General features: G+C 37.8%; 2 protein-coding genes, 1 long non-coding RNA gene and 1 pseudogene across 3 annotated transcripts; 3 read left to right on the top strand and 1 right to left on the bottom strand.

Annotated features, from left to right (window-relative positions):
* Positions 1-2,723: 2,723 nt before the first annotated feature.
* Positions 2,724-9,622, top strand: LOC143563076 (uncharacterized). Its single transcript, XM_077050703.1, has 4 exons — positions 2,724-3,123; positions 6,356-6,440; positions 9,160-9,208; positions 9,302-9,622. The coding sequence occupies exons 1-4, from the start codon at positions 2,724-2,726 to the stop codon at positions 9,620-9,622; spliced, it is 855 nt and encodes a 284-aa protein (XP_076906818.1).
* Positions 9,623-9,649: 27 nt separating this feature from the next.
* LOC143563077 (uncharacterized) lies at positions 9,650-10,747 on the top strand. The gene is made up of 4 exons (XM_077050704.1): positions 9,650-9,758; positions 9,862-10,150; positions 10,210-10,336; positions 10,475-10,747. The coding sequence occupies exons 1-4, from the start codon at positions 9,650-9,652 to the stop codon at positions 10,745-10,747; spliced, it is 798 nt and encodes a 265-aa protein (XP_076906819.1).
* On the top strand, positions 10,485-11,685 carry LOC143563068 (uncharacterized; annotated as a pseudogene).
* Positions 11,686-25,882: 14,197 nt separating this feature from the next.
* On the bottom strand, positions 25,883-27,027 carry LOC143563069 (uncharacterized). The gene is made up of 3 exons (XR_013140595.1): positions 26,629-27,027; positions 26,260-26,353; positions 25,883-26,150 (listed from the first exon to the last, which is right to left on the bottom strand). It is a non-coding gene; the product is annotated as an uncharacterized LOC143563069 (long non-coding RNA).
* Positions 27,028-27,876: the final 849 nt, after the last annotated feature.

The following is a 27,876-nucleotide window of genomic DNA, read 5'->3' on the forward strand; positions in this document are numbered from 1 at the left end:
ACAACACATTCCTCTCTAAATTCTTGTGTCCCTGGTATGTTAATAAATTTTTGTTCACTATATATTTTGCTTATCAATTATTCTTTCTCATGTTTATGTTTAATATGTAAAATTTTACAGTTAATCGGATCTTCGACATTTTGCGAAATATTACCACGTCAACACAAGTAACGCGTTTACAATCTAATAAGGAGAATGTGTCTCCATCAACAAATTCAAACGTAGTAAACAACGGTAAGTATTTAAATGTATTTCACATAACCACATATACTCTTTAAATTTATTCATTGGTTTTTAAACACTTTCTTAGTCTTAAATATTTATATTGTTATATTTAATTTCAAGATCCTGAATCATGTACAACATTTGTCATCTCTGCTGCGTCCAAAAGGAAAGAAAGAAGATCAATTTTAGATGCCAAAAGAACTGCTTCAGTTCACAAGAACAAAAGTGGTCTACAAAATACCTCTTCAGGTATATTCTTTCTACATTATAAATATTATTATCATTTTTTTAACTTTTGTTAAATAAATGAAAAGGTTACATGTTAATGGTTGTCTAATTTTTTTAAATGTATATTTGTCAAAAAAAATTTTACTACCTTTATAATTACTTTTGTTGATTTAATTATTAACAGGTCGTATATTTGGAAGTAATGTTCACGAAGGATCAAACGCGTCTTGTGTTGTTGATGATATTCCTGAGTCATCGAGGACCGTTCGTAGAAGGTCAAGAAAAAGAACTCCTATAGTACCTATACCTATGGCTGATTTAAGTGAGCATGCACCATTTGTTGGTTATCAAAATATTTTAGATGTTTATAAAGGAATATCATCAGGTATAGTATATATTTCCTAATTTTATTTCAATAAAATATTATGTGTTTATCTACACCAAGTAAGTACATATCATGATATATTATTGTGTAGAATATCTTGATCATGGAAATCAAGACGTTATGTGTCCAAGTTGCAATGCAATGTTGTGGAGAGCCGAAGTTAACAGACCAAGCAGTACTAATGAAGAAGAAGCTTTTTCCCTTTGTTGTTATAATGGAAAAGTCGAACTTCCCGATCTTAGACAACCAGATGAAAGTTATCTTCAATTATTTCGTGGTGAAACCGCCATCAGCAAGTACTTCTTGAAAAACATTTGACGTTTCAATTCGATGTTTTCGTTTATGTCTATGGGTGGAAAGATTGACAATTCCATAAATAGAGGCAATGCGCCTTATACGTTTCGACTTAGCGGTGAAAACTATCATTGTTTAGGAAGTCTTTTACCGTTAGATAGACGTAAAGCACAGTTTTCTCAACTTTACATTTATGACACGGAAAACGAGATTTCAAATCGTCAACGTGTATTTGGGTAAATACCTTCACTATATTCTTCTACTTTATTTATCATATTTTTCTTTTAGTTTAATTTTATTTGTATTTGATCAAAATATAAATTTTGTTTTTATTGCCAGTGAAAATAATTCAAAGGTCGATGACCAAGAAAAGCATATTATTAATTATTTGAAGACAATGTTAGATTCACATAATCATTTGGTTCAAGCTTATCGAATGGTACGAGATTGTTTTGAAGAAAACCCACAACTAGATTTGAAGTTGCGTGTTATTGGAACAAGACAGCATGATGGCAGACAATATAACTTACCATCCAGTTCTGAAGTTGCTGCTTTAATCGTTGTTGATATTGGTGACGCTGTTGACAACCGAGATATAATTGTTACAAAGAAGTCCAGTTCGTTAAAGTGTATCAGTGAACTTCATCCATTTTATACACCTCTTCATACCCGTTATTTCATCCTTTTGGTGAGGATGGTTATCAGGTTAATATACTTCATAAGAATGTTTCGTCTTCATCAACCGCAGCACGCAAGAAGCTTACAATGCGTGAGTTTTTTGCTTATCATATTCAAGATCGGCCAAATACATTTTCAACCATGTTAAATGGTAGGCGTTTGTTTCAGCAAATTTTAGTTGATAAATATACGATGATTGAGGCTCAAAGATTACCTTTTATACGAGGTAAACAACATGAACTAGGTGCGATACTTACCAAAGTTTACGAGGTATGCAAGCTGTTGGAAATACTAATGTTTCAACAGTTGGTCAACGTGTTATTCTACCATCTTCGTTTACGGGTGGTGCAAGATATATGATGCAAAATTATCTAGACGCTATGTGTCTTTGTAGATGGTTCGGCTATCTCGATTTTTTCATAACCATAACATGTAATCCCAATTGGCCAGAAGTTAAAAGATTTCTTAAGAATAAAAAGTTAAACTCGGAAGATAGACCTGATATATTATTCTTTTCAAGGTCAAGCTTGATGCAATGATAAAATTGGTGAAGGATAAGTCTTTGTTTGGAAGGGTTCAAGCAGGTGATTTTATTTAATTCTATGAATATACAATTATAATATAATACCTACTTGTATGTTATAAATGTTAATAATATTTATACGTTGTTGAATATTAATTTTTATTATCTTTATTGCAGCTGTTTACACGATAGAGTTTAAAAAGGGGTCTACCGCATGCCCATATTTGCATATTTTTGCATCCGGGTAGCAAGATTCATAATCCAAAAGATGTAGATAAATTTATTTCTGCAGAGATACCAAACAAAGACAGTGATCCAGACCTATACAAGCTTGTATCTGATCATATAATTCATGGTCAATGTGGTGATGCTAACCCGAAGTGAACCTGCATGGTAAACAAAAGATGCTCCAAGAATTTTCCAAAAATTTTTAATGATGAAACAGCTGTTGATTCAAACGGTTTTCCGGTATACAAAAGAAGAGATAACGGTCAATATGTTGTTAAGTCAGATATACCGATGGATAATAGAACTGTCGTCCCATACAACAAGACTCTATTAAAGAAATTTCAAGCACATGTTAACGTTGAGTGGTGCAATAAAGACGGATCTATAAAGTATTTGTTTAAATACATTAATAAGGGTCCAGATAGAGCAACAATTTCGCTTGTACAAAATAACAATGGTGATAACCAAGATCCTAATTTAGATGAAATCAAAGCGTTTTATGATTGCAGATATGTGTCTGCATGCGAGGCTGCATGGAGGATTTTCGGATTTGACGTGCATTGTAACATCCGGAAATTTCTAGATTAATATTTAATATAATATTTTCGTTAGGTGAATTAAATGAGTTAGTGGAATAATAATAATACTAAATAAAGAAAAGAATTATGGACTTGGGTAATTAAAATGGATCAAGATAGTGGGATGGGCTTAGAGTCCATGGGCCTTAGTAGTATAAATACCCACCCTAAAACCCTAAATCCTCATTTTCTTTCACCCAAATCTCTACACACTCAAAAACACACACAAATACACCATAAACCTTCGGCCGAGAGAAAGAGAGGTGAGATCCGAGCAAGCACACGCGATTCAAGATAGACACAAGATCTAGAGCCCTTAAGCAAGCTAACCGAGACCGAAGAACGCATCGAGGTAAGCCGTTCTCCTTTAAAGTTTATGTTTTTAATAACGTTTAATCGTGAAACTTAGAACAAGATTAGATCGGGTGTAAATAGAACGAAAAGCTATAAACTTGATACCAAAACGAAACTAATGAAACCATAATCATGTACGGCTCGATTAAAAGAGGACCTTAAACTAGTATTGAATGTTTTAACTTAAAGGTCCAACCTTTACGCGTTTTCGGGCCGAACCTTGTTTAAAAACGGCCATGGGGATGTTCGCGAGACTGATTAACATCATCATTAAGGGTTACGGGTTGAACATGGGTGTTAATGAAGTTAAAATCAAAATGGCCGCCACCTGTTGATAACTTCACCTAAGGTTAACTTCACCTGTTGATAACTTCACCTAAGGTTAACTTCGCCTGAGGTTAACTTCGCCTTAGGTTAACTTCGCTAAGGTTAACTTCACCTGATGATAACTTCACCTAAGGTTAACTTCGCCTGGGGTTAACTTCACCTGAGGTTAACTTCACCTAAGCTTAACTTCACCTGAGTTCAACTTAGCACTAAGTTGAAATAATCTAATACGATAGGAAGAGTATTGATACGTGTAACCTATATACAGTTAGCAGAGCACAGTTAAAGAGAGGAACCACGATAAACGGAGAAAGGAACCGCATTCAGGTGAGTTTCTAGCCCCATTTCCTTGTTATGTTTTCGGGGCTGTGTGCATACTCGATGTGAAGTGTGAATACACTTACCTTAAGTGGTAAGTGTATGCTATAGATGTTATACGAGGTAGCTATTTTATAATGTTTGTCGGTACGTGAACGATCTTCGGATATTGCACGTATCGCCAATGATAGTAAATTCCAAGTGGTTGTTAGTGTGTATGAATGCTATGATGTGACTTGCTTATTACGTAAATAATGAACTGATATGAAGTGTGATATAGGCAGGTAGAGTTAGAGTGTGTTAGAAGTGGCAAGAGTCTAGTAAGGGTGTTAGTGGCATAACGTGAGTGCGTGATAGGGAAAGCCTATACGTTCCTTCGTTATTAAGTGGCATAAGGTGAGTGCGTGATAGGGAAAGCCTATACGTGCCTTCGTTATTAAATGGCATAACGTGAGTGCGTGATAGGGAAAGCCTATACGTGCCCCTGTTATTAAGTGGTATAACGTGAACACGTTAGAGGGCAAGCCTCTATGTGTTTCCGTAAACAAGTGGCTAAGTGGTTAGGGGTAGTTAAGTTGTTAAGTGGTAAGGTGGACAGGTTAGATAGTGGATTATGTGTCTTCGGATACATACATATTGTATGAAGTGTTTGTATGGTAAGTTGCTTGATTAACTAGAACTCACTTAGCGTAGCTGACTTTTAGTATTCACGCAGGTGAGCGAACTAAAGAGCCGGCATGAGGATAGCACATGGCATGGATTGAACGGCTGGCATCTGAAGATGGAAGAAACGATGTGCTAAATATATTTTATGGTTTTAATGAAAAGATTAAATGTTTGTAATAAACGGTTAAAGTTTTATATTCCGCGAAAGTTTTAATTAACTCTGATTTGTAGAACTGTGTTTATGAGTAAATCCGACGCTAAAGTAGGGTTACCGGGAACGGGGCCTTACAAGTTGGTATCAGAGCATAAGTTTGAGAGATTTAAGCATCCTACATGCTTAGACTCGAACAGAAAATGATATTTAAATATGAAAAGGAAGAAGATGCCAGTTCAAGATAGCCATGTGTCACTCAAGCAAGCTCAGTAAAGGTAAAAAGTATGGTAAATGATGTATGTTAATGTTAGCTTATTTGCTAAATGAAGAATGAGCGTGGGTTAGGGATATGATTAATTGATTTTGATTGATTAACTGTTTAAGAGTTGAAACCAGCATAAGGGAAATCATAAAGGGAAGTATTTTGAACCTGAGGAGTAATGCAAATAGTTAATTACACTTGATCAACGTCATTAACTACTTACCTTACGAATCATGTGCTAAATAATTCCTCGAGTGATGACGTTTTTGTTTTTCCTTTTAGAATACGATGGCTGGATCTAGGGCAGTTGCTGAAGCAGGAGGCCGCGCTGGACGTCGTGGCAGGTCTCGTCGTGACCAACAACCTTTGGTTGAAGCAGCTTCCAACAATGGAGAGGAAGGAAGCGCAGCTGGAAGAAACCCGAGCAACAACGAAGATGTTCAACTTAGCCCTGCAGTTCAAGCAGCCATTGTTCAGGCTGTAGTTGTTGCTGTGAAGAACCTGAATCCCGAAAGAGCTGCTGGAAGCCGTGAACGAACTGCTGAAGGGGCGGGTGGTGATGGTAGGAAGGACGGGGAAGGAGAAGGAGAGGCCTCGAGTGAGGTTAAGTCTGTGAAGGTCGATGACAGGAAAAGAGGCCGAGGTGGGTGCAACTATAAGTTCTTCAAAGGATGCGACCCGCCAAAGCTGACTGGTTTGGGAGACGCGATCGCTACTCTCCAATGGATAACCACAATGGACAAGAAAATCCGTATTAGCGAATGCTGTCCCGACCAAGCAGTGGGTTATGCCACTCAGTCATTTGAAGATGAGGCTATGTACTGGTGGGAAACTATGGAACAAAGGAAGACCCGAGAGGAGATTAAGGCAATGAGGTGGGATGACCTGAAGGAGTTAGTGATGAAAAGGTTCTGCGCTGATGCTGAGGTTGAGAGGGCCGAGATGAAATTTCTGAATCTGAAAGCAGGTAAGATGACACACCGTGAGTACACGACTGAATTCAACCGCATGTCTAGGCTGGTGCCCGACATGGTGAATACTGAGGCGAAACGGATCAAGTGCTACGTAAGGGGGCTACCCCAGAAGGTCCACACGTTAGTCAGGACTAGCAAACCTGCTACCTTTGACTCTGCAGTTGACTTAGCACAAGTGGTTTATGATGATCTGGCGGCAGATGATGTGGAGGTAGAAGATGAGGAGGGAGGGAAAGGAACCAAACGGTATGCATATGTCGTGGAGCCTGCGGGGAGGAAGACACAGAAGATGGCAGACAAGGAAACATGCAAGGTGTGCGGGAAGATGCACTTGGGAGAGTGCAAGGCTGGTCCAAACCAGTGCTACCGATGCGGGAAGAAGGGACACGTCTCCCGTGAATGCACCGAGGACCAGAAATGCTACAAGTGTGGTAAGTCAGGTCACATAGCTAGAGATTGCAAAGAAGCTGTAGCGATGAAGGAAAGAAGGGGAGACGCGTGAGAAGAAGATTTACCGGTCGCTTAGAAGGTTGCAGAGGAATAAGTGGCTCGTCACAGTCGTTTTATGTTGGTATTATTAAGTGGTGTTTTATGTTGCAGTTGAACCTATGTTTGTTTAGCAAGCTTGAATGATTTCTTTCTTATGTTTGATTTTATGAATGAGTTGTGTTTTCTTGTAGTTTTGCATGAATGACCTATGAATTATCTTGAATGCATGTTGGTTATGATAAATAGTAGTGTAGTGGTAAAGCGTCGCCTTAGGAGCTATTATTATTATATAAAACAAGATTTCCTTGGAAGGCGGGACGAGACTTATTATGTCGAGGGCCTCATGGATAAGCTGCCTTAATAGCTAAAACACATGAACACAACTCGATGACTGCAAGTCAGGAGTAAGAAGGATGACCTATAAAGCGGAGGCGATTCAATAAAGTGTGTAAATATAAGAAGTGTTCATTTTACAAGGAATAAGTTAGGTTTCGGGGACGAAACCTTTTTAAGGGGGGGAGACTTGTAACATCCCGAAATTTCTAGATTAATATTTAATATAATATTTTCGTTAGGTGAATTAAATGAGTTAGTGGATTAATAATAATACTAAATACAGAAAAGAATTATGGACTTGGGTAATTAAAATGGATCAACATAGTGGGATGGGCTTAGAGTCCATGGGCCTTAGTAGTATAAATACCCACCCTAAAACCCTAAATCCTCATTTTCTTTCACCCAAATCTCTATACACTCAAAAAACACACACACCTACACCATAAACCTTCGGCCGAGAGAAAGAGAGGTGAGATCCGAGCAAGCACACGCGATTCAAGATAGACACAAGATCTAGAGCCCTTAAGCAAGCTAACCGAGACCGAAGAACGCATCGAGGTAAGCCGTTCGCCTTTAAAGTTTATGTTTTTAATAACGTTTAATCGTGAAACTTAGAACAAGATTAGATCGGGTGTAAATAGAACGAAAAGCTATAAACTTGATACCAAAACGAAACTAATGAAACCATAATCATGTACGGCTCGATTAAAAGAGGACCTTAAACTAGTATTGAATGTTTTAACTTAAAGGTCCAACCTTTACGCGTTTTCGGGCCGAACCTTGTTTAAAAACGGCCATGGGGATGTTCGCGAGACTGATTAACATCATCATTAAGGGTTACGGGTTGAACATGGGTGTTAATGAAGTTAAAATCAAAACGGCCGCCACCTGTTGATAACTTCACCTAAGGTTAACTTCACCTGTTGATAACTTCACCTATGGTTAACTTCGCCTAAGGTTAACTTCACCTAAGGTTAACTTCACCTAAGGTTAACTTCGCCTGAGGTTAACTTCACCTGAGGTTAACTTCACCTAAGCTTAACATCACCTGAGTTTAACTTAGCACTAAGTTGAAATAATCTGATACGATAGGACGAGTATTGATATGTGTAACCTATATACAGTTAGCAGAGCACAGTTAAAGAGAGGAACCACGATAAACGGAGAAAGGAACCGCATTCAGGTGAGTTTCTAGCCCCATTTCCTTGTTATGTTTTCGGGGCTGTGTGCATACTCGATGTGAAGTGTGAATACACTTACCTTAAGTGGTAAGTGTATGCTATAGATGTTATACGAGGTAGCTATTTTATAATGCTTGTCGGTACGTGAACGATCTTCGGATATTGCACGTATCGCCAAGGATAGTAAATTCCAAGTGGTTGTTAGTGTGTATGAATGCTATGATGTGACTTGCTTATTACGTAAATAATGAACTGATATGAAGTGTGATATAGGCAGGTATAGGTAGAGTGTGTTAGAAGTGGCAAGAGTCTAGTAAGGGTGTTAGTGGCATAACGTGAGTGCGTGATAGGGAAAGCCTATACGTGCCTTCGTTATTAAGTGGCATAACGTGAGTGCGTGATAGGGAAAGCCTATACGTGCATTCGTTATTAAGTGGCATAACGTGAGTGCGTGATAGGGAAAGCCTATACGTGCCCCTGTTATTAAGTGGCATAACGTGAACACGTGAGAGGGCAAGCCTCTATGTGTTTCCGTAAACAAGTGGCTAAGTGGTTAGGGGTAGTTAAGTGGTTAAGTGGTAAGGTGGACAGGTTAGACAGTGGATTATGTGTCTTCGGATACATACATATTGTATGAAGTGGTTGTATGGTAAGTTGCTTGATTAACTAGAACTCACTCAACGTAGCTGACTTTTAGTATGCACGCAGGTGAGCGAACTAAAGAGCCGACATGAGGATGGCACATGGCATGGATTGAACGGCTGGCATCTGAAGATGGAAGAAACGATGTGTTAAATATATGTTATGGTTTTAAAGAAAAGATTAAATGTTTGTAATAAACGGTTAAAGTTTTATATTCCGCGAAAGTTTTAATTAACTCTGATTTGTAGAACTGTGTTTATGAGTAAATCCGACGCTAAAGTAGGGCTACCGGGAACGTGGCTTTACATGCATTATAGGTTTCCGTCAGTTATGAGGCTTGCTTTTCATTTACCCGGTGAACAGCAGGTAATATATGGTGCTAACGAAGATATTGAAGATATTTTAAACAAAACAACCAATGTTTCTTCCATGTTTACCGGTTGATTTGAGTGTGATAAGACGTATGACCTTGCAAAGACTCTCACGTATGCTGAGTTATTAACAAGGTATGTTTGGAAAAAACAATGTCGTAAATGGGAACCTCAGCAGAAGGGTTTTGCAATCGGTAGAGTTCATGTTGTTCCAGCCGCGTTCGACGAAGCTTACTATCTAAGAATATTATTAAATAAGGTTAAAGGGCCTCAATGTTTTGAAGATATTCGAATATTTGATGGATTTGTTTGTGAAACGTTTCGAGATGCATGTTACAAAAGAGGTCTTTTAGATGATGATAAGGAATACATAGAAGCAATTGAAGAAGCAAGTCACACTTCTAGCTGATATTATTTAAGGAATTTATTTGCTACAATGTTGATTACTTATAGTTTATCTAGACCTCATTTAGTTTGGGAAAATACTTGGCAACTTTTAGTTGACGGTATTCTATACAAACAACAAAAAGATCAAAACAGCCCTGGTAAGATTTATGTTTATTTTAATGTTTTCAATTATTCCAATAAACTAACATCAATTAATTTTTATATTATATTAATTTTATTCCATTATTAATTTGATTTCAGGTTTGATTCTTAGTGAAGAGCAGCTAAAAAACTTAGCACTCATTGAAATTGAAAATTTTTTAATTTGCAACAACTTAAGTCTGAGAAGACATCAACAAATGCCTTTTCCAGATATAGAAACAATTTCAAGAGCAACTAATCCGTTGATGGTGGAAGTGCTTTCATATGATACAGAGACCATGAATAACGAATTTAATCATCTATATGATTCGTTAACTGATGAACAGGGAGGGGTTTATAATGAAATAATGAACGCTTTGGTTCATAAAAAAGGTGGCGTGTTTTTTGTGTATGTTACGGTGGTACTAGAAAAATTTATTTATGGAAGACATTATCTACATCTATAAGGGCAAAGGGAGACGTTGTGTTGAATGTTGCTTTAAGCGGGATTGCTTGTTTGCTCTTGGAGGGTGGAAGAACAGCACATTCGAGATTTTTGATACCCATCAATTTAACCGAAGATTCCATCTGTCCGGTAATATTACAAAATACTGTTTGATACTTTTAATATTATTAGTTTCTTTTATTATATATCGTTTTATATGTTATTCGAATATAAATTCACTTTAAAAAGGTTACGTTATGTATTTTTTTTCTTTTTTCTTATAATTAGGTTAAAGGAAATACCAACGTCTATGAGTTATTGGGACAGACAAGCTTGATAATTTGGGATGAGGCACCAATGATTCATAAGCATGCTTTTGAAGCTTTAGACATAACTTTAAAGGATGTTATGAATGGTGATTCTGCAAATACTTCCGAATCACTTTTTGGAGGTAAGGTGGTTGTTTTTGGTGGTGATTTTCGTCAAATTTTGCTCGTTGTAACTAACGGTACCAGAAGTGAATGTGTCAATGCTTGCATCAATTCTTCTTATCTGGTCTAAGTGTAAGGTTCTTAAACTAACTAAGAACATGAGGCTTACAGTTGGATGTCGATCTTCAGACGTTGAAAACATCAAAGAGTTTGCGGACTGGTTGTTACATAGTTCAAGGAACACTCGGTGGTCCAAATAACGGAGAATCGGTTATTGATATACCAGATGATATGTTGATATTGAACTCAGTTGATCCGATTGGTGATTTAATAAGGTTTGTATATCCTGATATATTAGATAGATTCAACGAACTTACTTACTTTCAGGACCGCGCACTGCTTGCACCTTTGAATGAGGTGGTTCAAGAAATTAACGACCGTATGTTAGCCCTTTTTCCTGATGACGAAGTCCAGTATTTAAGTTACGACAGTTTGGCTGAATCTGAAGACGTTTCCGACGCTGTTGATCCACAGCTGTATTCCCCTGATTTGTTAAATGGTTTCATGTCAGGAATGCCTAATCATAGGTTGTGTCTTAAAGTTGGTGTTCCCATCATGCTATTAAGGAATATTAATCATAAAAAGGGTCTAGCAATGGAACGCGCCTTCAAGTTGTTAGTCTCGGTAGGCGTGTAATCGAAGCAAAAGTTGTCTCTGGTACAAATATCGGATACCGCACTCTAATTAGTCGAGTAAGTCTTACACCAACTGATAAGGAACTTCCGTTCAAATTAAGAAGAAAACAGTTTCCTATATCCGTATATTTTGCCATGACAATCAACAAAAGTCAAGGTCAATCATTGTCAAGAGTTGGATTGTATCTTAAAGATCCAGTATTTTCTCACGGTCAGCTATATGTTGCTTTGTCACGAGTGAAGACTAGAGATGGTATTAAGTTAGTGATACTCAACAAAAAATCAAAGCTTATAAATAAAACAACAAATGTTGTTTACAAGGAGATTTTTGCAAACATAGAATGTTAATTGTTTAACTTTCATTTGTAATTTAATTTTGAATCTCATAATAAATTTAAGGGTTAAAATGTAATTTATTTTGTTTTATACTTTACAAAATTTGTACTTAACTTGTTTTGTTTAATATCTTTTTGGTATCCTATATTTCATTAGTTTATTTAGTTATAAACAATTTGTTATTTTTAATATTATAAACAAATTTTCTGGATATAAACCTGTTTTCTTAAAATTCGTTTTATAAGTTAGCTTTTTAATATTTACTTTTTAATTTAAAATATTATAGATATTTATCATACTATTTAATTAAATATTAATAACTATAGGCTAACTATACATTATGATAACTAGATAGATTTCATCATTAATACTTGTCTTGGAACACTACAACCGTCATTTCTAATATCAATTTTGTTATTTTCCATTTTAATCCTCTACATCTTCTTCTTCTTTAAAAATATTAACTTTCTCAACATACCTAAACTTCAATAATGACAACGATTATGAACTGGAGGTTTTGTCAAGTATTCCGTAAGTATCAATTTGTCTTTAGCAATTTAGCAACGTTAGAAAAAGATAATATTGAATCAGTCATGTTGTTCGATAATCAGTTTAAACATCAGATACATCAGATCGGTCTTAGGAAGAATTTGCCATGTCAAGAAGAAACTAATTTGATAAATGTTTTACATGATTTCTTTCATGATCTTTATTAAGAGGTTTTACCTTATGAACATGTAACCGAGTGGTTCTTTTACCCTTATCAAAACAAGGTTGTTATCTGGTTTGAGAATGGAGAGTATAAGAATTTTAAGCCGAAAAACTATTGTCGTGTGATGATTTGGTGATGTTGAGGGAGCTTGACGCGTTAAAGTTAGCAAATGCAAGAAAAGAACTTGCGCATCTTGAGCTGGAAGCTGAGGTTAGTTCGAAGGTCAAATGGTTAGAAGAATGTTCTAATTATGAGAGTGATTATGATGATTTTCCTGACAATTTGGAGTCTGATGACGAAGATTAAGGTAAAATATAACTCTTTACGTATTGTTGTTATATTTAATACAAGTAGTAGATGTTAAAGACCTTTTTACACTATCAAAGTTATTATTATTGTTATTCCGAAACTTTGTGGTCCGTTTAGGAAGTAAAAGGTAATATATTAATACATTACATATTATTCATAGATTTAATAAAAGAATGATATTGACAACAATTTTTTAGACTTAGTAACAATCCTTAGATCCTTAGATGTTATTAATTATTAAACATGTTGTTATGTTAAAATTAGTTTTAATGAATTTTTGTATTCTTTTTGTATATTTTCAGGTGGTTAGGGATTTGAAGTTTGTGTTGGCATAAGTTTTGAAGTTGTTGCTGATGTTTAAATATAAAGAACCTGTTTAGTTGTTTTGTTAATGTCTTTTGTTGGTACTGTTTAATTTTAGTTATTGTAAATTTTAATTTGAATGTTTATCTAAGGTAATTTGATAATAGTTTGTAACAAACCAGCAACAACTATTAGCTTAATGTGACCATATGTTTAAATTTTAAGTTTGAATGTTTATCTAAGGTAATTTATATTTTCTTCAATTACCGCCTATTACTTAAGTTAGGTTTAACATTTCCTAATTTAATTTCCTAATTTAAAATGATTCTTCTAGAATAATATTTTTTTCTATACCCATTAATCATAAATCACTAAACATATTGTAGGTTTAACATATTCCTTCTTCCTGCCGTCGTTCATGCATGCCTCCATCCCTTGATTTCTACTTTGCTATTTGTAATGTATAATTAAGTTCTGCCGATTTTTATAGTTATTATATTTTTAAGATTAATGCGTCAATAACTAATATCTTATATTTAAATTATGGTGTTTCATGTAGAAAGACTCTGTTGATAATGACAACCTCTTTTGTCATGCTTATCGAAGATCCGAAATTTCCGATTCAGGTTATTTTTGAACTCTATAATAACGTTATTCAATAAGCATGCAATATCTAATTTTTGTAAGTTTTAATTTTTTTATTAGGAAATTCCAAAAGAATTTGTCCAGCAAAATTCTATGATGTTTAAAGAGTTGTCGAAAACCATTGAAATTCATCATTACAAAGGATCATTGACAGTGGAGTTAAAAAAATGATAAATCTATTTCTTTTGGTGATGGATTCACTGATCTAATGTTTTCTTTGAAGATTCGTCCTTATCAACGGATTGTTTTTATTTTATTTCAAGATGAAAGTAGATGGTTACTTAAAACTCCTTCCAAGAAGGCCATTTCTACTGGGCATCGACAGACATTTGTTTTATACGACCATAATAGAATGAGTGAAAAATTGGTAAAATTCGGATTCTTCGTTTTCATTTAATACTGACTTTTATAAATTTATATTAGAAGGGATTTAACATTCATTAATATTTTCGTGTTTTCCTAACAGGTTGTTTCAAAGAAGAATATTGAATCCCAGTTTCAAGACTCGCTTCAAATTGGAGTAATTAACTTTATTTTTGATCATAACCATTCATGGGATATCAGTTATAAATTTTATAAAAAACACTATTTGTTTGGTGACGGTTGAAAACAGTTGGTTAAAGATTTGTGTTTCAGAGATGGTGACGTTCTATGGTTGAATTATATGAACAAGTCTACTATTGATTTAAGAGTGTATGACAAGAACGGTATACCTTTATTGTTTCCACATCTTCCACCAGTTATTTGTCATAAATTATCAAACTTCAATCCACATGGTGAACATACCGTGGAGTCTCCATATTGTCAATCAGTAGTTGCTTTTTCTCACAATCACGTTCTCAATCATAGTGATAAAAATAAGCCTGAAAAATCTAATTGTTATTTAGAGTTCCATAAGAAGATTGAATGCCGTATGGTAATAAATATAATACTCTTTTATTCTTTCGTTATGGTTTTGTTATTTAAATTTGAAAATAAATATATAACCGTCTTTTTTTTGTTAGCGCTTACCTGCTGAAGTCGGAGACTTGCAAATCTAAAAAAAGAACGCTTAATTAAGTTCAGGAATTTAGTTGGGATTGAAACAATCTTCAAGGTTAAAAACGGAGGCGAAAACGAGAAGGGTCGCTTTACGTTAATTGGATGGAAGGATTACGTGATCAACAATCAATTACCTTTTGGCTGGAGTTTAATTATTCATTTTTATACGAGCGATGTTGTTTTGGTTATGATTAAAATCCACTAGTTATGGTTTTTTGTTTTTGTGTTTGTTTTTATTGCTTTCGTCTCTATTAAAACTTTATTATATGAATGATGATATTAGAATTTAATTTTGTATCAAAGAACATGGTTAGTGTTTTTGTTTGTCTTTTGATGGTATTGTTTAAATTAAGTTATTGTAATTTTCAAGTTTGAATCTTAAGACAATGTAATTTTATAATACTTTTGTAACATATGATTTTTTGTTAAGACATGTTATTCCACCCGCGTGACACGCGGGTCTATACCCTAGTATGACTTATTAAACTTAAAAAAAAAATTTCATAAGTTAGATGGAGTAACTTATAACACACTCCTTATAAGGAGGTGCAAATAAGGAAGCCCAAACACCCCCTTAAATGTGTACCCTTTTCTATTTAAGTTTTAAGCATATACCAAAAAGGTAAAAGTTTTAAGAATGTAAAGAAATAATGTCATGTTATTGTCACGTAAGTAACGGGTTTATAACTATTTTACCTTTTAACTATTACGTTATGATTTAACCAAAAATTAAACAAAAAAAAATTCGTGAGTAGTTGGGTTTCATAGGCCCCACCCCTCTTATATAGAACATTCGTTAAGGGGGTGGCGCCCCAATGTTTGATGCCCCTTTTTAATGCCCGCAGCGAGGTGTTTGTTGGAGTTAAAGGCCAAAGCGACAATGTGTTTTAGCCCACAACAAATTTTACTTTACTAATAAATAAAAATAATAATGATGGTATGCCATAACTATATTAAAATCCTAATTTCTAATCTCCATTCTTTAATCCATACTATTCATGGGTCATGGATTAAAATCATTTTGGTAATTGGGTTATAAAATAGTCAATTTTTCATTCTAATATTTCATCTCATTCATATTAGCTAACAACGGGTAATGGGTCAAAACCATTTTAAATACTTATGATAAAACAAAAAATGTTTATATTGCATTTTAAATACTTACGATGTCCAATTTTTTCTCATGAACATTATAAGCTGCATTATTCATGATAACAACAGACATGGCCTAAATTTGTTTATATTGGATGACGATTAAATACTTATGATAAAACAAAAAATGTTGTATATAAAAAGAATTAATCAAATTTATAAATTTGAGATTCCGGACATCTAATTGTTTATATAATATATTTCATTTCTTTTTTACCTTAAATTTTTTCATTTATTTCAAATACAAAAATTTATTTTTTATTATTTAACAAATCGCGTGTGCAATACACGCTTCAAAACTAATGATCTAGTAAATAATACCTAAGATAAAGGGGTTGCTTCCTGTACTAATTGAACAACATGTAAGATTTAGAGGTAAAATGAAAAGGCTTTATCATTCTTTCACTTTTATTTAAATCCCTCAATTTTTATAACATAAGTAATAATTTTTATATACATACTTTATTTTTTATTATACATAAAGGCCAATATTTTTTTCGTTTTAATTCGAGCACAATACACTTACAATTTTTTTAATAGCGTTATATTTACCAAAATATGTTGAACTCTTGCCGTACAACGATTCACCTGTATTTTCTTTTACGATGCGCCTAACTTCAACGTCAACCTACGACACAATGTTTCTATCTCATATAACGGTGCATCATGTCACACCCGGCCCTGAGCGGCGGAAACAGCCGGGCGCGCGCGAGTGGGAATTGATACTTAAGCACGGGCCATTGCAAACATTCAAAGTAAGATTTTCATTGCGCATGAAAAGTTTAATACAAATACATTACATTGATTAAAAATTATAAAAACATCCAAGTATAAAAATTATTGAAGATTTCCACGCCATATCCCCATGCGCGGCGGGAACAACCACGCGCATCGAAGGGATAGAACTAAAATCTTCCAAAAAGCTAGTTTAGATGTTCAGCGTGAGGTGCTCTAAGTGTGACTCCATGCGCTACCTAGTTATCTCCTGAAAGACACGTAAAAACATTTGAATCAGTATAAACTGAGTGAGTTCACAAGTCTTAGTAACTTGATAAATCGTATTGCATCATAATCTTGATACAAATCATTCTGAAACATAATTCTGATAGCATCATTAAAACACATGCTTGGTAACAGTTATATCAACATATTCTGATAAAATCGTTCCGCGGGTTACGCGCGAACATTTCTGGAAACTGTGCTCGTCTATGCAAAGTGGCGCTGCCACTACGAGCTAAAATAAGTAATACCGTCCCGCGGGTTACGCGCGAACGTTTCAGGAACATGTGCTCGTCCATGCAAAGTGGCGCTGCCACTACGAGCTAAAATAATAATACCGTCCCGCGGGTTACGCGCGGACGTTGTGCCGGAAAACAAGGCGCTCGTCCATGCAAAGAGGCGCGACCCCTACGAGAGGGTTCAAACCCATAGTACTGCCCCATGACCATACTAGGCACTCGTCCATGCAAAGAGGTGCGACCCCTACGAGTGGGTGGATCAAACCAGCAGTCCCTACCCTTAGAGTTCCAATGGTAAAGTGATCACTTACTCGAGTTCTAGCGCACATACATCGAAAACCTTAGATAACCGTTTGCATTACTCATCATGAAACATAACTTAAACACATAATCGCTTGCATAGCTTGTAAGTATACCATGATAAAACATTATTTAAGTACGTGTCCCTTGCCCCGAAAACAGTTTAAAAATAGTGAAAACAGTGAAAATAGGGGCTGTGAGACTCACCTGTGGTTCTTGTTAAGGGATTAATCGAGATTCGGGTTTTCTTGGTGTTGGCCTCGGAATCGAAGGTCTAGAATACGATTAAATAACAAGAAGTATATATATTAAGATCAAGAAATAGGAGAATATGAGGTTTGGAAAGTAGATCTCAAGTTTATAACCTCGGCTTACCTAGTAACTGGAACGGAATCGAAAATAACGGATGCTTGGGAGATGATTAGTGCAAGTTTGCAGTTCTTTGGAGTGTGTTTTGAGTGATAACTTAGGTTACATATTTATAGGCAAACTCAAGGGAACACAATCCCTTGCTTTAGGGGATTGAAATCTTTTCATATCTAGGGGTAATGATGATAAAGTATGGAAATTATTATTGTTTATTGTTTACTTAAAAGTGGAGGAGTGGACAAAAGATCTTGATTTGATTTGGACAGGACATGCAGGTCTGGGGTTGGTGAGAATAGGGTGGCTGACAGTTGACTTTTCATGTTACAGTGTGCTTTTTCAGGTACTTTTATCAGTGTACAGTAAAAAGTGGAAAATCTCTGAAACACGCTACTGTTTCCTTTTGGGCGGGAGTAATCTCCTTATGTCTGGAGAATAGACTAAGTGTTCTGTGCGCATCACTTTGTGCGCAAAGCTTTCTGCGTGTAGGACATTTCTTTGCTGCGGGTAGGTGCGTAACCTTCTCGCAGTTGGGGATATTGAGTTTCATTTGTAGATTCTCCAGGTGGTCTTGGTATTTCAACATAGTGATCAGTCATGTTGAAGTCAATTCCATCTTGGAGCTTCAGACAAACTAGCTCTCAATGTTCCCGCCATGCGGGGAGGTTAGTTCCCTTCCGCACGCGCATAAACGATGTAGGATGCACCCGCCTTAGCATCATGCGGGATGGTCAATCCATAGACAACATAACGTTAAGCCAAAACATTCACGCATGGCGCATATAACATATGCTCACGCTGGTTCTTAACATGGTGCGCTCGCGCAGGGCGCACATAACAAATGCACGCGCTGACTAACATGGCGCGCTCGCGCAGGGCGCACATAACAAATGCACGCGCTGACTAACATGGCGCGCTCGCGCAGGGCGCACATAACAAATGCACGCGCTTAATATTTACAATCACCTAATTATTAGGTTGATTACTTAGTTTAAGGGATTGGGAATTTACCGGGTGTCACATTCTCCCCTCGTTAAACGAATTTCGTCCCGAAATTTAGGAGACGTTGCTGGCAGAAGCCATGTTCTGAAAGAGGTGTGGGTATTTCTTGCGTATTTGGTCTTCTCTTTCCCAAGTGAATTCAGGCCCACGCCTCGAGTTCCATTGAACCTTTACTAACTTGATTTTGCTCCTGCGTAACTTTTGTTCTTTCCAATCGGTTACTGCTATAGGTTCTTCTATGAAGTGCAGCTGTTTGTCGATGTGAATCTCTTCCATCGGCAAAATCAACGTTTCGTCAGATAAGCACTTTTTGAGGTTGGACACATGAAACGTATCATGAACTCCACTGAGTTCGGCGGGTAAACGGAGTTTATAAGCAACCGGACCGATCCTTTCCAGGATCTCGAATGGTCCAATGAAGCGCGGATTCAACTTTCCTCGCTTGCCGAAACAGGGGACTCCTTTCCATGGAGAGACTTTCAAAAGTACTTTATCCCCTACTTGAAATTCCAATGGTTTCCTTCGCACATCTGCGTAGCTCTTCTGTCTGTCGCGCGCTGTCTTAAGGCGATCCCTTATCTGAAAAATCTTGTCTGTTGTTTCTTGGATCAATTCTGGACCAGTCATTTGCTTGTCACCTACTTCAGCCCAGCACAGTGGGGATCTACACTTGCGCCCATACAAAGCTTCGAACGGCGCAGCCTTGATGCTTGTGTGATAGCTGTTGTTGTAAGAAAATTCAACCAATGGGAGATGAGTATCCCAGCTACCTTCGAAATCGATTGCGCACGCGCGTAGCATATCTTCCAATGTCTGGATTGTTCGCTCGCTTTGCCCATCCGTTTGAGGATGATATGCCGTACTCATGTCAAGACGAGTACCTAAAGCCCCTTGTAACGATCTCCAAAACCTTGATGTGAACCGACTATCTCTATCAGAAATGATGGACACTGGGACTCCATGTTTTGAAACTACTTCTCGAATATACAGTCGGGCTAACTTTTCCATCTTATCGGTTTCCTTGATAGGCAGGAAGTGCGCTGACTTAGTTAGCCGATCCACAATAACCCATATTGTGTCATAACCCCCAGGTGTCCTTGGCAGTTTGGTGATGAAGTCCATAGAGATTTGTTCCCACTTCCACATGGGAATTTCTGGCTGTTGAAGCAACCCTGATGGTTTCTGGTATTCAGCCTTTACCTTCGAACACGTCAGGCACTTACTGACATACGTTGCGATGGCGCCTTTAAGATTGGGCCACCAATACAGCGTTTTAACATCTTGGTACATCTTGTCTGCGCCAGGATGTACGGAATACCGCGTCTTGTGAGCTTCGTTCAATACCTGCTCGCGCAATCCTCCCTTGAGAGGGACCCATATGCGGTTAGCGAAATATAGATTGCCGTTTTCTTTAAGTTCCAAATTCTTAACCATACCCCCAAGGCATTCGTTTTTAACAAACTCTGGTTTCAAGGCTTCTTGCTGAGCGTCTCGGATGCGGGTAGAGAGATCTGCGTGAATGGTCAACCTTAGAGCCTTGACTCGTAGCGTTTTTATTCGCTCCTTCCTACTTAGCGCGTCTGCTACCACATTCGCCTTTCCAGGGTGGTACTTAATTTCACAATCATAATCGTTCAACAACTCCACCCATCTTCGTTGCCTCATGTTTAAATCCTTTTGATCAAATATATGTTGAAGGCTCTTGTGATCCGTAAAGATTATACACTTTGTACCATAGAGGTAATGGCGCCAAATCTTTAGCGCGAAGACAACCGCTCCAAGTTCTAAATCATGCGTTGTGTAGTTCTTTTCATTGGTCTTGAGTTGGCGTGAGGCATACGCTATGACTTTGTCTCGTTGCATAAGGACACATCCAAGTCCCTGATGTGAAGCGTCGCAGTAAATAACAATGTCATCCATCCCCTCGGGCAAAGACAAAATTGGCGCACTACATAACTTCTGTTTCAACATTTGAAATGCTGTTTCCTGATTTTCGCCCCAAACAAACTTCTTGTCTTTCTGAGTTAGCGCGGTCAGAGGTAGAGCTATTTTGGAGAAGTTCTCAATGAAGCGTCGATAGTAGCCAGCTAGTCCTAGGAATTGCCTCACCTCAGTTGGGGTTTTTGGCGCTTCCCAGTTTTCGATGGCCTTGACTTTGGAAGGATCAACGTGAATTCCTTTCTCGTTTACAACGTGACCGAGAAAGTGAACTTCTCTAAGCCAAAACTCGCACTTGGAAAACTTCGCATACAACTTTTCTTTCTTCAACAATTCCAAAATCAATCTCAGGTGTTGCTCATGCTCGGCCTTGGTCCGTGAGTAAATCAGAATATCATCTATAAACACAATCACAAACTTGTCCAAGTATGGTTTGCACACGCGGTTCATCAGATCCATGAATACAGCCGGCGCATTAGTTAGCCCGAAAGGCATCACTAAGAACTCATAATGGCCGTATCTAGTTCGGAAGGCTGTTTTCGGCACATCTTCCTCATGGACCCTAAGTTGGTGGTATCCTGACCGTAGATCTATCTTCGAATAATAACTGGATCCCTGCAACTGGTCAAATAAGTCGTCAATCCTCGGTAAGGGGTACCGATTCTTGACTGTCAGCTTGTTCAGCTCCCTGTAGTCAATACACATTCTGAACGAACCATCCTTCTTCTTAACAAACAGTACTGGAGCTCCCCAAGGTGAAAAGCTTGGGCGTATGAAACCCTTATCCAATAGTTCCTGTAACTGATTGGATAGCTCTTGCATCTCAGATGGAGCTAGTCGATAAGGCGCTCGAGCTACTGGCGCAGCTCCTGGGACTAAATCAATACGAAACTCGACTTGTCGCGGCGGCGGTAATCCGGGCAAATCTTCAGGAAAAACTTCTGGAAATTCGCGCACTACTGGTAAGTCTTCAATTCTTCGCTCATCTCCTTTCTTCTCTACGACATGCGCCAGGAAGGCGTAGCACCCTTTCCTTAGGCACTTTCGCGCCTTTAGGCACGAAATTAGTTTCGTCGCAACTCCCCTTCTTTCCCCTTGAATTACCAAGGTTTCTCCGTTCGACAGTGGGATCCGAACCTGCTTCTCATGGCAAATAACTTCCGCGCGGTTCTCAACTAACCAATCCATACCTACCACAATGTCAAAACTTCCCAAGTCTATTGGCAACAAGTTAATATTGAACCCGTGACCTCCCATGACTATAACACATTGTTCAGTTCTTTCGTTCGCGCATAACTGCCTACCATTGGCTAGTTCTATAGTATAAGGCGTGTCTAGCCTACTGGTTGCTAGGCCTAGGGAGTCTTTAAACTCGGCGGATATAAAACTTAGGTCAGCGCCAGTATCAAATAAGACAGATGCAAAATGTCCGTTAAGCAAAAACGTACCGGTTACCACATTCGGCTCTTCTTTAGCTTCGCCTGCGCCGATCACAAAAGCTCTCCCGCGAGCTTGGTTCCCCTTTTGCGGGCAATCCCGACTAAAATGCCCTGGCTTCCCGCATGCGTAGCAGTTGTCGCTTGCTCCAGCTTCTCTGATACGGCAATTCATCGTCTTGTGCCCTGGTCTGCCACATTTGGCACATTCGATTCTTGCGCATTCACCCTCGTGGTGATACTTGCATTTGTTGCACCATGGGCGAGGCCCGCTGTATCCTTTTCGTGGTGGCTCCGCGGCCTGAATCGCGTAAACCCTTGCGCTTTCCTGCTTCTTGAACGGTGGCTGCTTGGTGTCGGACCCTCGGTGGTGAGAGTTCCATTTCCTCTTGGGATCAGAGGTTCGCTGCTCGATTCCGCGCGTAGTCAACATACCCGCACGGATCGTATCCCTTGTAAGGGTGATGGCCCGCGCTACCGCCTCATCAAAGGTTGGAGGTGCTGCGGCGTTGAGCGGAACCCTAACAACAGGAGGTAACCCAAAAATATACCTCTCGATCTTCTTTTCCTCCGTGTTTGCCATGTCTGGCACCAACTGGCAAAGTTCGTTGAACCGGTTGTTGTAGGCGTCGATATCCGTTCCTACCATGGTGTGGTTCCAGAATTCCTGTTGTAGACTCTGGATTTCTGCGCGAGAGCAGAACTTCCTCATCATCATCTCCTTCAGTTCCTCCCAGGTCTTGTGGAGAGCAACTTCTCGCCCCAATGTTTTCGTTTGAAGCTTCCACCAAGACGAAGCTGCCTCTTGGAACATGCAGGTCGCGTAAAGGACCTTCTGGTTCTCACTACATCCGCTAATGGAGAGAACTGTCTCCATCTTGTCAATCCAGTTGTAGAGCCCAATGGCCCCTTCGGTTCCCTTGAATGGCCAAGGCTTACAGGCCATGAATGTCTTATAGGAGCATCCTTTGTCCAAGGCTCCTGATTCGGGTTCTGGGGTCTCATTCTGACGACCCTGACTTGATTCGGCCTTGCTGGCCTCATGCGTCGCAATCGCCTGCGCGATTATTTCCGCGAGTTCCTCGGGTGTCATGGTAATTCCCTTGGCTTTAGTTGGAGGCATTCTCGCTTTAAAAGAGTGAAAATATCAGACTTAGCGCATGTACTCTGAGCACATAATGTTATCATTATTTACTAGACAGTGTGACCCGTGTTCCTAAGTGTGTGTATAGTTTCTTTTGAAAATATTCTTTGAAAAATATTTCATGCGATTCCCCAACGGTTATAGTCTAGGTTAAAACTTCTTTTCCTAGTTCGCTATAACCAGTGCTCTGATACCAATCTGTCACACCCGGCCCTGAGCGGCGGAAACAGCCGGGCGCGCGCGAGTGGGAATTGATACTTAAGCACGGGCCATTGCAAACATTCAAAGTAAGATTTTCATTGCGCATGAAAAGTTTAATACAAATACATTACATTGATTAAAAATTATAAAAACATCCAAGTATAAAAATTATTGAAGATTTCCACGCCATATCCCCATGCGCGGCGGGAACAACCACGCGCATCGAAGGGATAGAACTAAAATCTTCCAAAAAGCTAGTTTAGATGTTCAGCGTGAGGTGCTCTAAGTGTGACTCCATGCGCTACCTAGTTATCTCCTGAAAGACACGTAAAAACATTTGAATCAGTATAAACTGAGTGAGTTCACAAGTCTTAGTAACTTGATAAATCGTATTGCATCATAATCTTGATACAAATCATTCTGAAACATAATTCTGATAGCATCATTAAAACACATGCTTGGTAACAGTTATATCAACATATTCTGATAAAATCGTTCCGCGGGTTACGCGCGAACATTTCTGGAAACTGTGCTCGTCTATGCAAAGTGGCGCTGCCACTACGAGCTAAAATAAGTAATACCGTCCCGCGGGTTACGCGCGAACGTTTCAGGAACATGTGCTCGTCCATGCAAAGTGGCGCTGCCACTACGAGCTAAAATAATAATACCGTCCCGCGGGTTACGCGCGGACGTTGTGCCGGAAAACAAGGCGCTCGTCCATGCAAAGAGGCGCGACCCCTACGAGCGGGTTCAAACCCATAGTACTGCCCCATGACCATACTAGGCACTCGTCCATGCAAAGAGGTGCGACCCCTACGAGTGGGTGGATCAAACCAGCAGTCCCTACCCTTAGAGTTCCAATGGTAAAGTGATCACTTACTCGAGTTCTAGCGCACATACATCGAAAACCTTAGATAACCGTTTGCATTACTCATCATGAAACATAACTTAAACACATAATCGCTTGCATAGCTTGTAAGTATACCATGATAAAACATTATTTAAGTACGTGTCCCTTGCCCCGAAAACAGTTTAAAAATAGTGAAAACAGTGAAAATAGGGGCTGTGAGACTCACCTGTGGTTCTTGTTAAGGGATTAATCGAGATTCGGGTTTTCTTGGTGTTGGCCTCGGAATCGAAGGTCTAGAATACGATTAAATAACAAGAAGTATATATATTAAGATCAAGAAATAGGAGAATATGAGGTTTGGAAAGTAGATCTCAAGTTTATAACCTCGGCTTACCTAGTAACTGGAACGGAATCGAAAATAACGGATGCTTGGGAGATGATTAGTGCAAGTTTGCAGTTCTTTGGAGTGTGTTTTGAGTGATAACTTAGGTTACATATTTATAGGCAAACTCAAGGGAACACAATCCCTTGCTTTAGGGGATTGAAATCTTTTCATATCTAGGGGTAATGATGATAAAGTATGGAAATTATTATTGTTTATTGTTTACTTAAAAGTGGAGGAGTGGACAAAAGATCTTGATTTGATTTGGACAGGACATGCAGGTCTGGGGTTGGTGAGAATAGGGTGGCTGACAGTTGACTTTTCATGTTACAGTGTGCTTTTTCAGGTACTTTTATCAGTGTACAGTAAAAAGTGGAAAATCTCTGAAACACGCTACTGTTTCCTTTTGGGCGGGAGTAATCTCCTTATGTCTGGAGAATAGACTAAGTGTTCTGTGCGCATCACTTTGTGCGCAAAGCTTTCTGCGTGTAGGACATTTCTTTGCTGCGGGTAGGTGCGTAACCTTCTCGCAGTTGGGGATATTGAGTTTCATTTGTAGATTCTCCAGGTGGTCTTGGTATTTCAACATAGTGATCAGTCATGTTGAAGTCAATTCCATCTTGGAGCTTCAGACAAACTAGCTCTCAATGTTCCCGCCATGCGGGGAGGTTAGTTCCCTTCCGCACGCGCATAAACGATGTAGGATGCACCCGCCTTAGCATCATGCGGGATGGTCAATCCATAGACAACATAACGTTAAGCCAAAACATTCACGCATGGCGCATATAACATATGCTCACGCTGGTTCTTAACATGGTGCGCTCGCGCAGGGCGCACATAACAAATGCACGCGCTGACTAACATGGCGCGCTCGCGCAGGGCGCACATAACAAATGCACGCGCTGACTAACATGGCGCGCTCGCGCAGGGCGCACATAACAAATGCACGCGCTTAATATTTACAATCACCTAATTATTAGGTTGATTACTTAGTTTAAGGGATTGGGAATTTACCGGGTGTCACACATCATAACTTTGTGAATTCACTATTGAAATTTTTATATTTTTTAAAAAGAAATTGATGCTTTTACGGTTTTACGGGGTTTTAATACTTTTAATTGATTTAAGTATTATATTGTGATACTAATTAATCTAATCTATGTATCCATCCTAATTGTTTAGCAACAGAAAATATCAGCAAATAAAAAGAGATGATAATCATATTATATAACTTTCTTATATCATATTGTGAAATAATATTTACAAAGCAACAGAGAGGGATTCAAGTGCATTATTCTAAAAACCATAGTAGACTTAACTAGTAGCATCATCGATTCATCTTCGTCGGATTAAAGGCCATCCATTGCATATCCTTGGACCGAGTCTCTACTTCTGACGGGCGTGATCAGCCTCACTCTTCTCGTAATGGTGGTACAATGCCGCACCAGATAACACAGCCAACGTCAAAGCTTGTGCATGCATCCTAAAGGCCAAAAATAAAAATATCAAAACAACTAACTATATTTATTTCACTAATTAATAGCTTTAACAAATAATTTAATATGCATTAACAAATGTGACAAGAAATTAACCTAGCATGAATGAGCCTAAGGCTAGGCTTAAATGGAGCTCTCTTAGTGCTTGTGTACGCCATTGATGTTCCAATTGCAGTTGCCCATATTGCTCCTACTCAAACAATTATTTAGTATGGTAAATTAAGTATATTGACCAGTGACAGAACCATAATTTTTTAGTCCGTGGTTAACTTATTTTTAATAGTCACATTTGAGAGAGTCGAATCAATATTTTATTAGAAACCTAACCTAATGATTAAAAATCTCATATATAAAAACAAGTTACGATGACCAGGTTCATCGGACCCTCTTGACCCCCCTTGGTTCTGCTCATTAGCGGTGCCATAAACCTAACCTAAAGATTAAAAAGTAGATGAATTAACTAACCAATGCTAGTGAGCTTGTGCTCTGAGACCCATGATTGTAAGCTTTCCATTTGAAATTCTTGTTCTTGATAAATTGTTGTTTAGATAATGAATGAAAAGTATATTGTGGAGTAAGTATATAAAGGGGTGGGGGTTGGGGGTATTTTGGTAAATTAACCCTTTACATGTGATTTTTGTTTATTTATTTAATTGTACTGTGGCCCCTAGATTTTATTATCTTTTCATATAACCAACCTAAAGTTAGTGTACTGACTATGGGAAAACCAGTGCCTTTGAAGCAAATTAGTAATTTGTATGTGCTAACCCTAGACTTTGACTCTATTTACATTTGGTACCATAAGTTTTTGATTGATGCTTATAGATTCAAGGTAATGTGAAAACAGTGGGCAGTTGCTGAAACGTGAAAAGATCCCCTGGTTTTGATCTTTCCATAGAATCTTGGGATTCATTTTGTCTGCTTTTAGTTTTTACATATGCTTTTTTTATTACCTTTCGTTATAACTAGTTTATAAACATCATTACTTGAACAACTTAGATGTATCGTTGTACCTTGTTGTTTATTACAATCAGCAATGCATCGTCTTTTTCTTCTAATATATTTAAAGCTAACTCAATGTAAAGATACTAATATTAATAAAACTATGGAGTAACTTTTAACAAATAGCAATGTTCACATTACGATCATCATCATTAACGCAGTTACACTATAAGTTTCGTTTAGATTCAATCAAACTTAGTTAACTTAATTTTATACATTCATGTCTCGTTACCGCTAAAGCTTTCCAAAACGCAAGCTTATCTCAAAACAAATGAAAATTTAAGTATATTAGTATTATTCTTGATAGAAATACAAGTTTCTCTTTAGAAATGCTCATTTTTAAACTTACCAAGAATGTTTTATAAGATTAAGTTAGATAAAATAAATCGTCAATCAAAAGCTTCAATATAATATGGCATACACTCACAAGTCATAATATAATAGCTATAACAAACAGTAAGATCAGTTATAGTCAAATACTATTGGTCTAAATAATATATTATATGGTTAAACTAAAAATATATGTTTCTGAAGATATATTTGTTCTTATATAACTAAAAGCCTACGACAAAATTTTATCCCGATGTATCTGAACCTTGTAACTTGTAAGTAATATCATCATCATCATCGTACTCAGTATATCCCACCAATAGCAATGCTATGGTAGGGTCTGAGGAGGGTAAGATGTAGACAGCCTTACCTCTATCCCAT

The sequence above is a fragment of the Bidens hawaiensis genome, unplaced genomic scaffold (genome assembly GCF_021521415.1).
Source record: "Bidens hawaiensis isolate Kalapana, Puna unplaced genomic scaffold, B.hawaiensis_p1.1 tig00021234_1, whole genome shotgun sequence".
Lineage (NCBI taxonomy): Eukaryota > Viridiplantae > Streptophyta > Magnoliopsida > Asterales > Asteraceae > Bidens > Bidens hawaiensis.